Source organism: Rhea americana, unplaced genomic scaffold (assembly GCF_003343005.1).
Source record: "Rhea americana isolate MKP2758 unplaced genomic scaffold, rheAme1 scaffold_143, whole genome shotgun sequence".
In the NCBI taxonomy this organism is placed as follows: Eukaryota; Metazoa; Chordata; class Aves; order Rheiformes; family Rheidae; genus Rhea; species Rhea americana.
This window is the reverse complement of record NW_028185517.1, coordinates 83693-95951: the sequence shown is the minus strand read 5'-3', so window position 1 is coordinate 95951 and position 12259 is coordinate 83693. Positions and strand designations below refer to the sequence as shown.

Below are 12259 nucleotides of genomic sequence, written 5' to 3'. Positions count from 1 at the left end.
TACTCCACCAGAGACATTTACATCGAGTTCCATGAAGAAGAACACCTCCTCAAGAATACCTAAGTATTTTTTATCACTCACAGAGAAACAACAAATGAAGCAGTAGTAGGAAAATAGACACCTTAAGTACCAGATACCTTAGAAAGAAAGRTCCAAGATGACTAACCAGCCCACCTCCATGATCTCTGCTTACAACTTCCATCCAAGAATGTGCTTATCATGCAGCTTAACAGTGAGTGAAAGTACATCAGTCCCCACCTTCTTATTTCCCCACACAGCTTAATGGCAATGCATAATGACATTTCCACATCTAAGGCTCAGGCAGTATACTCAAGATCAAGATTCTGGACTTTGAATAATAATTGCTTTTGAAAGTAAGACACAAGTCTCCCATTACTCACTCCCATACTATATCAGTCTCTCTTGTTACATGCATAAGCTGTGCTGCTGCTTCCCCCTGCACACATACTTTTTAACATACTAGAAAATTYTTCACATACACAGCACAGTATTAAGTGAAGTGTATTTCTCATCTTAGAAGGAAGAATATTTTTACCATACTATGTTCAGGGGGCAGGTTTAGCTCAGTTGCTTAGAGTGTGGTGCTGTTAATGCCAAGGACGCGGGTTCTATCCCCCTATGGGCTATGCTGAGGGTTGGACTAGATGATCTCTCAGAGGTCCCTTCCAACCTTAACATTCTATGATTCCCCCATACACATACACATATGTAGGGCATAAAGCAACTAGACCAAAATATTCTGCAAATACAAAGATGAGTACAGATACCTTATTCTTCTCTGCTGAAGCAAGGATGACTAACAGATGGTTCATGTACTTTCATAAGACACTATTTCCACCAGGAAAGACAGTTACCTGTCCAGTCTAATTCTAGTTTAGCTCTGAGTAATATCTTTCACCTTGAGGTCACTATTACGTYTGGAAAAATAAGTAAACAAAATTTAATATCTGAAAAGGTCTTCTCAGGAGACAGCTGGGTGCAGCTCTTGGGTTAGCAAGTTACCCAGACAGCAGCCTCAACTTCATTTTTTCCTCCAGAACAGGTTCATCTGTCTGCCAATTTTTGGAGAATGTTAAGGAGAAAGGAATTTTCTTTCTTACATGCTGTCAAAGTAAAAGAGGGTCAGAAAGCAGTAGGAGATGCCATGAACTGGGATAAAAAAAAAAAAAAATCAGATTTTACCATGAAGAGATGCTCCTTTCTTGAGGACCTCTCTTATGAATTTGCCCTTCTTAATGCATTGATTTTCAGGCCAACTGAAAAACAATTTCCAAAATACTTTAACTAGCCAGTGACAGACTACGTCTAACACAGTCCTGTGCCACATACAAGATTCCAGCATGTTTGAAGTTAATCTAAGGTAAGTGTATGCACCATATGTAATAGCATGGAGAGGTAAAGGTTCAGGCCCTACAAGGCTTTACAATCATGCTGGCATGGGGCTGAACCTTGTTCAATTCTGCTCTTTCAAGGGAGTCTACTCTACCACAAAAAGAACCACACTACATCAATTCCAGAGAGGGCTGACCTAGTACCACTTCAAATCAGTCTCCATGAGGCTAATTTGTACAGTAGAGATTATATGCTTAGAGAACTGAAGACCAAGGCTTAACTGCTCTATCGGGAAAGGAAAATTTTTACAACTTCCATATATTTTATTACCAGCAAAAGGCTCTTAAACAGCCATTTTGATTCAATTACTATTAGGCTTCCAATCGTATTAGTAGTTTCGTGAATTGAAGTAACAATGCAGAGCAATTTAAAAGCAATATTGCAAAGGAAAATTGCAAGGAATGCAATTTCTTGGTCAACTAATACCTCTCAGTTCTGAGATTCTGATTCTCTGAATATACTAATCAGAATGATAATCAACCAAGTTGCACAAGTCATGGTAACAATCATCAAACTGCATTTAAAATAGAATCTAAAAGGTGAGTATGAACAAAGCTATTTTCAAAAATGCCAGACACCATACTGGAAGTAAAGCAGAATCCAAGCAGAATCAGAAAGCAGTCTGCTGTGCTAATCTCAAATACAGCATGGCAATCTTTACAGGTTTTAATATTGCATGTAAACGAATTTCTTAATTCAAAATTTAATGTATTCCCTTGCTATTTATGGCTGATTTCAAAGTGCTAGATGTGGATCTCCTCCTTGTGCATCTGCTTTTGCCTGCTGCTCTCCTGCAGCAGACTAGAAGGGCAATAAATTTGCAAAAATTATTTCATAAATCCCTAGTAAAACAGATACACTGCTGAACTTCACTCCTGCAGAGACAGCTAACATTTTTAACAGCTGTGCAGTCTGTGTGTGTATGGTTAAGCCAAAACTAGGCTACCTGAGTACTGGAAAGAAAACTGTGCATACACTATGGCAAGGTGTTCATTTAATGAACAGTGGTAAACTTGTTTTTCTAACTTGTCTCGCTGCAAATCACTAGCTACAGGAAGCAGACCAAACCTGATGTATCCCTTCAGCATGTTTTCATAGCACTAGCTTTTAATAAATATAACGTACTCCACCCTCAAAGTAGGGCAGTCCTCAGGTTCCAGCAGAAAAAGCAGTTGTTTTAAGTATTTAGATTACATTACAGTTGGGTTTTTAAAATTAGCAGTGACTTGTACTTGTATCAGAATCAGCTTGGCAAAATAAACTAACCTAGTGTGGTTACAGAAATATGGACTTTGGGGTCTATAAGCCTGGTGTTCTCACACATGTTTTATTACTTGTATAACAATAGTGCCTTCTGATGTCAGCAAAAAGTAAAGCATCACAGTGCTAGGTGCTGTATAAACATAAACAGTAAGATACAGTCTCTAAAAAGTCTTTATAGATTTCAGCAGAGAAAACAGGAAGAACCTAGGGGAAAGAAAGACTATTCTTATTGGGCAAGTGGCTAAAACAGGCCTCAATTTAGTACTACACTTTAGCATGTTCAAGCACTTTGCTGAGTCCAAGCCTAAATCTGTAGCTGAATGCAAATTCCTTTTTTTTTCTATACCTCAAGTCTCAGTTCAGTGCTTTAACTACGTAACTAACCATTTTCTTCCACTAGGTAACAGTACTTTAGTCTTCTACAAGCATTAAGGAAATCGTCCTTCCTGTCTTACGGATTGCCCGTTCTCCTGAAGGCCTCTGTGCATTTGCTACTGATCCAGATATTCAGGCCTAGGTCCTACCTTTACTGTTTTCAAAATTATTACAGATTTAATTGATTGAATCAAACCTGGCCTTCAGTTTTGATCTTCTTCTCCAAGAGTGGACCAAGACTGCTGCAAAGTTTACAGCATTTAGGTGTACAACAGACCATGCTGAGTGGAATGAAAGCTGGAAGGAACCATGACTGGAACGAACTGTAAAGCCAGAGTCAKCATACTCTGTCTTACTAGCTATCTCAAAGAACTAAAAAAATCCCAGCCTCTAACTGGTAAAAAGCTTTGGAGAATTCTCTACCTGGAATAAATTTCTCTCTCTCATCTCAACCTACTTAGCCATTGTTTCAAGCATAATTTTGAGGAAAGCCCTTATTAAAAAGTATTCTGCTCCCCCCRTACCTACAGCAAGTTTCATATTCAAATCAGAATTGCTCATGTAACAGAAAGTTCCATTGAAAATTGGTTCAAAAGCCAGTGAAATTAGGAGAAAGACTCAGGGACTTCACCAGGCTTTGGATCAGTCCCAAAGAGCACTTTAGTGCTACTATAAAACCTGCTATATCCTCTCAAAGCAAAGATGGCAGCAGCAGAGGGGGCCATAAAACTTAGCCACAGATTGTAATGTTCAGCCTTGCATAGGCCTTGTATTCACTTTCTTGGTCAGCCATGCTTGTTTACATCACATGGAAGAGTTATCTGTGTGACCTTAAGACAACTTTGACTATTATGCAACCATTCCTTTTTAGCTTGCAGACAGGCAAATATGGCCAGAAAGAGCACAGAAGAAAAAGCTTTAAAAGGAACCTATTTGCTACTTCACCTGTTCAAATCCACAAGCCATCAGAAAGATATTTTCAGTAAACATACTACAGGCATTTACAAAGATATATATAGTAAATTATGTGATTGCATTACCAGTTGAGGTACCAAACCTTCTTACCCCTGTCTCTAAGTAAACTGACTATCTGCTAACAGACCAAGGAGTCTGAGATAAGCAATGAGTCAGAAAATAGGGTGAGTTAATGCAGAAGGGACACAAATCTTCAGGAAACCTAGTTTAGTTAGTTCCACCCCCAGGAAACAACTTAATTACTCAATCCCCCCCTTGAAAACATGTTCTTTGCTCAGTAACATTGAGGGTAAATGAGACTAGACAGGTAGGAGACAGAGGTGCACATGGGAAAACAAACCAACAGAGGTAGATTCCACATCACTTCTTTGCAAAGATAACCTCACATATATTTCCACATTGCAAGTTACTTGGCACAAAACTTCTGAACGCTCCATCTACCTGCTTGTCACTCAAGTCAGTAACCTGGATATCATCTTGAATTCTGACTGCTCCCTAGACACATCCAACCTACATTAGAGTCTTGCAGACACTCTGTGTTGTATTTCCGAAAATCTCCATTTATAGAGCTAAAATCACTGCCAAAGTTTTGATCACAGTAGCTGCCTCAATATCCCCTTGGCTAGGTCTGACTCATACAGACTCGCTCTGTGGGTATCCATTCTTCTACCACAGAGTGGCAAGGAGTATTTTCTTATTACATGCCCTCTCTAAATATTATTTCACCAGCTCCATTTTTTCTAATGCAAATGTGAATCACTTCACTTTTTTTGGGGGGGGAGGGGGGGAATAGAATAAAGAAAGAAAACTCCTACCTGTAACTGACCTACGATATCAGCCTCTTTCACCTGATTGTTCAGTTTTCAAATAAGCATGGAGGTATGCTTCCTTTCATGCTGCCTGTAGTCTTGGGAGGTCTCCTTAAAAATATCAGCAAAAATACCTCATTAAAATCTTTGTTGCAAAAACTACCTCCCCTGCCCTCCCCCACCAAAAAAAATCTATGCCCTAACTACTACCTAGCATAACAGAGTCCACCTAAAAGGTAGAATCCTACCTGCAAGCCACTTTTGTCCAGTCTGCTGCCTCATCCCTGGATGAGAACAGGAACAGTTTTCCAAGCACAGAGCTCTGCCCAAAAGCTTTTTCTTGATTTTGGCTAGCTGAGAGTCTAGAATTGCCACAGCATCTGATTGACAGAAAACAGGCAAAAATAAGTCTTCCATGTTTTTGTCCAAAGTTCCTTTGCTTGCAGGATTTTTACAACCACTTTTCTAGTTACATTCAATGAGTGCAGAATTCTGTGAACAAAACATGTTAACTTTCTGTTTTCTAGGTGATATATGCCTAAAGTCCAAATGGTACTGAAAGCCTCAATCTTTTAGGCCTCATTTACAAATAACCATCTCCTCTTTTTATTTTTTCCTATTTAAAAAATGAAATAATTTGTTTTTTAATGTCTTTCCTCCAAAGCTTTCCCAGTGATGAAGCTGTTCTAAATCTTCACAGTTATACATTTTTCCAGTTAGAACTTATTTTAGGACAAGTGTAAAAACAGAGCATGGCACATTGTCTCCATGAGGAAAAATACAAAACTGCTTCTCATATTGTTATTCCATTAAAAAAAATGTCTGTTCAGCTCATAATCCCAAGCTTTAAATCACAACTGCTTGCAAGCTTTCAACACAGCAGGTATCAAGAAAAGCAATTTCTGTGCAAGAAACAGCTGCTCCTAAAACTAAGTTTAACAGGAAGTTCTGTTACTGATACCAAAGGAATGCCTAAAAAGCCACTCCTCAAATACTCCCTAAAGAAGTATAATCAAAAGAGTATTAATTCACACAATGGAAAGAATGAGGACTTGAACCTCATCCAGAAGCATAGCAGAACAGACATACTCTGGTATTTGATAGATGAAGATTACAAGAGTCCAAGACAGGCTTGCTCTTCTTATTCTGCAGTACTGAAAGAAGTTATCAGCAGTTTCTGCCCTACTCACATCTTGATTAAAGAGCACAAAGGAAACTAGAACAACACTCGATAGAATATATTTATCAGTATCAGCTTTTTTACAGAGGAATTGGCCTGGGCCATGTATTTGACATAGGATAGTTCTTCCTCTGAATCGCTTATATTATATCACAGCATAGCGTCTTATACTAACTAGAGAAAAACAGTAAAATGAAGTCTGAAAGTAGGTTATTTCATAGCAAAATTAAAACAAACAACTGATGGGAATGCCTGGATCATACGCTTTTATAAAAGCATTTATAGCTTTATATTTTGGAAGTTACTGATAGTGTTTTATAATATAATAATATAGAAATAATACAGAAAAGCTCTGGAAACATCTAACATTTAAGGAGAGACAGGCAGGAATTCTTAATATGGAATCAGTCTCGTAGACTGAATATGAATCACTTGGATACCACACAGTTTATGTAGCTGTCAGAGTTTTGATGATGAAAGCCTAAGCATCATGAACTATAGACTTATTTTTAGCTGCATTCGTTACTTTTTTCAATCATCAAAGAATCAACAAAATTGCATTACACGGAGCATTACAAGGATGTGTAGCTGGAACCTTAATCAACAATTCTAGTGATARGAAGTGACCACTAAGCTCTTCCTCTGAGAGAAGAGGATCAGTTGCTATAAGCAACTATGTCAGCTGATGACAACCTCCCTTCTCTATAAGACATACATCAAATAGCACCTTCTCTAAATTGGTCAATACTACCACATTACGGAATGTGATCTTGTAATGTCCCATCTTAATCTGCCACTGACTTAAAAGAAACATAGAAGCTACAAACCACTGCCAAGAGTTGAGTCTTTAAGTCAGAACAGTTAAACATCCTACATCTTAAAGACAACACATCATACCYACATACATTCAATAGAAAAGCCTGCATATTCACAAGAAAGACAGGCCCACACTATCAAGAGTTAGTACAGAAGTCACCATCAAGAAGAAAGTGGCACAGAAAAAATGTATTTTTTATATCAAAGTAACACTGTCAGGAAAATCGAGATGAAGGTCCACATTATACCTATTTTCTACAGCTTTACTGATAGTGTAGCAATAGCGCTACAAGGCGCAATAGTAAATTAAAATGTAACTGAAGTTCAGAAAGAAATACACCACTCCTACATTCTTCTGCACTTTCCAAGAAGCAAAGCTTAATGCAGGCTGGTCAGTCAGCACAGGTATACAAAATACCTAACTGCTTCATTTTCACATTATAGCCTACTATAGCTCTATGCCCCAAGTCCAGCTTCACTCCAACCCTAAGGAACTCTGATCTTTCACAATTGGAACCAATTCAGTGCATACATTGTTTCTGAACAGAATTATTTTTTACATTATTTCAGGATCCAGGAAAGGCTGCGCCTTAATTGTAACAACATGTGCAATATTGCAAAGTCAGTTCCTCATCACTGGCTTCTCAAGGAGGCTTCACTTTTGTAGGAAAACATTTGCTTTCCTAACCCAAGAACTACTTTTCACTCCATATTGGGATTTGCAAACTGCCCTGCCAAGCAGCAGTCGACATGCCAAATTATAGTTCTGCACAGCCACGGAGCAGCAACAGAAGACTAGACCTACAGAACACTACATTTCAAACCAAAATGTTACTGTAGTTTAAATCTAAGTACCACTTACAGAAGATGGGAAAAAAACTTCTTTGAAGGACATTTTCAGGGACATAAGGGATAAAACAGATATATAGTTTTGTTACGGTTAGTGGCAAACTGCAGCTGTACTTCCCTATTTACAACAATAACAAAAATGTCAGTTTGAAGACGAGGTTAACACCAGCCCATATTTACTATGAGATAGAATCCATCATAGGAAGACGAATATTACAAAGGTGAAAGAGCCCATAAAGAACAAAAGGGGAGAAACACAGAGCACTCCTGGGTCTATGGTATCTCAAACCGTGATTACAGYCATGGAAGGAAAACTAACTGTGATGTGACTGTGTTATTGTTAGCAGTGTTTAATGCTGCATCAGCTTTTTTTTATTACAAATGCAATTTTAAGGCGTTTCACAACTCAACTGGAAAGAAAAAAAATGAAATTTCATTTATGTTTATGTATAGGCTCCAATCTCAAAACCCAATCTGCATGAAAGAGCACATCTACCACCATTAAGCCAATGAGTAAGTTTTTGTGCTGTTAGACTTTTGGAGACTTTTTAGTAAAGCCTGGCAGCATGAAACCCACAATTGCGTGTATAAATTAGAATGATGCCAAGCATCTCCTAACTCCAGTCAGAAATGGGGCCTAAATGATCACAAAGGGCATTTGAAAGTAATTTAAAAGAAAAACTTAGTATTTTCACCTCTTAAAATATTTCACAGAGCTTTTTAAACAAAACACTCATGCAATGCAGCTCTATTAAAAAAAAAAAGGAGGGAGAGGGAGAAGGAGCATGAAGACCAAGACGAGTCAGCACTAGGTGCTCTGGCTCCTCAGCTTGTAATCAGACAATTAACAGAAAAGAAAACAAGCAAGCAAATATCTGTCCTTTAAAAGCCAGAAAAAATGCTCGGGGAGGGAGGGGGAAGTAGGGCTTCGTTTATTTTTATAGTTAAGGGAAAAATTTTAGATAATATAGGGTCCCACATTGAAGCTAATTTTCTTTAGCATTTATACTTCTATGGTGGGCCATGAAATACAGCACTAATCTTGCAAATGGAAGTTATATATGTTTGCATACAGGCATTTAACAGCATGTCAGGAGAGGTACATAAGCAACATTGGAGTTAAGTTTCTGCTAAGCATGTTAAGCATAAGGCAGGATCACAATCTTCATTAGCTTTTAATTTACCAGCTGTATCTTTTCATAACTTAATGAGGCTACTGAATCTCTTCCAGTCACCTCCTTTTTTTTTTAAGGCCAATAATCATTTCCTTTTGATCAAAGCATGCCTTTCCTAACAGCCACCAATGCTATTGTAAAAATAAATAAATAAATAAATAAATAAATAAATAAATAAATAAATTGGTTCAGTTTATCAGTTCCTTCCTTCCTGTGGTATTACTAACCCTTGCAACCTTTTCCAAAAGTTATCAGTTGTTATGCTGAGGGGATGGACATAAAAATTAGGTACACTCTATATGACCAGGTAAGATTGGCATGAATTCACAGCTCATCATCTTCTACAGCTTTACAGTAGCTGCTCAGTTGTACGCATCCTTGTGTGAATGTGAAGCAGCATCCCTTTTTCATCAACAGATAACTACTTCATGTTTGCTGGAGCTGTACTGTGGCATAAAGAATGAACACAACCAATTACCACGAAGCAAGTAGCYAGCTGTAAATTCACGTTTTCACATATCCCATAGTTACTTGTTCATCTGTCAACACCCTATGAAGTTTTCCCCAGAGCCTGGCCTTTTTTAGACAAATGGTTACACACCTCTATTTGCTACTGATTCACTTCACGTCCAATTCCACATTATTTGACTGCATCACAAACTTAACTCTCCTCACAGACAAGGCTCTAAATACCAGAAGTGTTGCATAATCATATTTAAGACTGCTGCACAAATAAAGGAAACAGAATTTACAGGCCCTAAGCCTAATCATACATTTGGAACTCTTCATCTTCCATCATCTCTTATTTCCATGATAAGGCAAAAAGAACAGATAGTTTTYACTCTACTTTTGAGAATAACACGAAAATCCACTGCAGAATTTGTGTTGCTAACCTTGTTACCTGGTGAAAGACCAAAAATAACCCAAAATGTGTTGGATATATCCTATTTATGTTCTTCCCAGTATTAAATTTTCTGTAGTGTTAGCAGAGAACGTATATGCTGTCTCAACAAATCCAACATCCTTTATTGAGGTAGCTCCATAAAAGCTCAGAGCTGGCATTTTAAAACTACTGTAGGGCATGTGCCCCTGTCACTTAAAGGTGCAGGAGAAAAATTTATGAATAGACAGTTTCAAAGACTTTATTTTGAAAACAAGCAGTTCCTGCAGTTATCTGTTTCTCCCAAAATGTTTCCACAGCCCACTAAAACAAGTCAATATATGAACACTCCTGCAATAACATGCCAACACTAACAACTCACCACTTAAGAAACGCATGTCAACAAAACAATATCCACATTCCACCATGGATAAAGAAACAACTAACTATTAAAGGCCTCAAGTCTCGTGCCTGACGAAAGAGARAAGAAAAAGCCTATATAGTATGTTAAAGGACACTCAGGAGAACATATTTCAGCAAATATTAGATTCATACCTTAACTGTAATGTTATTTTATCATCGGTCCATATTACTTTTCCCAAACCTGCTCTCTTTTTTCTAGCAAGACAGTTAGTAAGTAAAGATTGTCTCACCCATGACAGACATGAGTACAAAGAGAAAAGATTTACAACAAAGAGATTAATATGTTTTGAAAGCTACTTTCCAGCAAACTGTCAAATGGTTTTTTATTGCTTTATTTTACTACAAGTGTAAATAAGCCTGGTGTACAGGCTTTACACAATTGTGTATAAACTAGAATGATACCAAGTATCTCCCGACTCCAATCAGAAACGGGGCCTAAATGATCACAAAGGACATTTGAAAGTCTGGAGCATTCCTAATAAGCATTAGGGATACAGATACATTATCAGTGGTGAATAAAGAGCAMGCCCTTTAAAGAAGTTACTATTTCAGTAATTGCTCATTTCACACTACTAGTATGATCAACTGCATATGAATGCAGATCCAGAATAGCAACTAAATTATCAGCCAGGCACTTCTGCACTTGCAAAAGGCTTAATCTTTCAACACATCCTCAGCCTGACTCTCCTTAGCTTTTCAAAAGAAAAAAAAAACCCTGCCCTGGCAAAGCATTTCTTTGATAAGGGTCAAGGCATTGCCCCAACACGGTGACAGTTAAAACCAGAAGCTGCCAACAGCTCTGTGCCAGATTTTAGGCTCCTACATGGCACAAACCGGGAAGGGAAGGGCGGGGAAGGAGCGGCCGGAGGAACTCAACCTTCTCTATTAATCATCCATCTCGCCAGGCAGGCTGGAATTTTAGGAGTTAGGGAAAAACAAGTCTAGAGGCCTTACCGCGGCGGGGCTGAGCGGGAGATCCAGCTGCAGAGCTGTCAGCTCCCGGGGGCGTGCGCTGGGCTCCGCTCAGCACCGCAGCGCAGCTCCTTTGTGCCAGCCGCGACCTCCGCGCCGCCGGGCACCGGCCTCCCGCCGCCCCGCGAGCCCCGGCGGGCCCCGGGGTCCGGCCCCCCTCGGCGACGGCTAAGGGCGAAGGAGAGGCGCCCTGGGAGCGGGAGGCCGCCTCGGCGGCGACGGGTGTGCTGCCTAGCGCCCGTCCGGCGGCGCCGTCACCCTGAGCCCGCCGCTCCCCGGGCCAGGCCGGGTCGGGCCGGGATGAGCCGAGCCGAGCCGGGCTGGGCCGGGCCGCCATTTTAGCGGCGGCTCCCCCCGGTGTCAGCGGCGACCGCGGCCTAGCGGCTGGGCCGCGCCCGCGCCACCGCGGCTCCCCGCCGCCAGCCACGGCCGCGAGCCGCGCCGCCGACCGCCACGGCACGGCACGGCACGGCACGGGCCGCGCCACGCCACCCTCTCTCCCCCCAACGCGCACACACGCCGGGGGCTGAAGTTGAAAACCAGGACAAACGGCAGCCGCCTGCTGCCATCAAAGCAGGTGCTCGTCTACCTGGGGGCCGAGGGAGGCTCAGAGACCTCCCGCGGCGGTCACCGGGGAAGGGGCGAGCGGAGGCGAGGCGGAGGCGCGCAAATCCCCTTCCCGCACGGCGGTTTTGAGACGCGAAGACCAGCCGCCACTGCCGAGCCCTCGCCTCCGAGGCCACTCACCCAAAATCCTGGTCCATGGATTTAAAGAAGAATTTGTAGCTGTGCACAGGTCGGTTGCTGAGGACATTTTTAAAATCGGCCAAAGTGACTTTTTCCGGAGGGACGGGCAGTTTCACCAGATAGGGGGTTTCCTCTTCGTCTATGTGGTAGATGATTTTAGTCTCCGCCATGGGCGAGGGGAGGAGGGCAGAGGCGAGGAGCAACCTGCGGGGGAGCAGAGGGGAGAGGGCTCCGAGCCTCCGCCGCCGCTCGGCTCCTCTCACAGCCTGCAGCGCAGAGCCGCCCCAGACAGGAAGGGAGCTCCCAGCGCCCGGCCGCTGCCGCGCAGGGGCTTCTCGGCCGGGATTTCGCTCCCTGCACTGCTCTCTAGCTGCCCGACCCG

At 41.3% G+C, this 12259-nt stretch overlaps 1 protein-coding gene across 3 annotated transcripts in view; it reads right to left on the bottom strand.

Moving 5' to 3' along the window:
* Window positions 1-12259, bottom strand: part of DVL1 (dishevelled segment polarity protein 1) — an 89063-nt gene extending 76804 nt beyond the window's left edge. For all 3 annotated transcript variants that reach the window (XM_085298918.1, XM_085298920.1, XM_085298919.1), the window contains exon 1: window positions 11878-12259. In XM_085298918.1, coding sequence (XP_085155044.1) covers window positions 11878-12047 — 170 coding nt within the window. In that variant the 5' untranslated portion in view covers window positions 12048-12259. The remainder of the gene's footprint in view (window positions 1-11877) is intronic.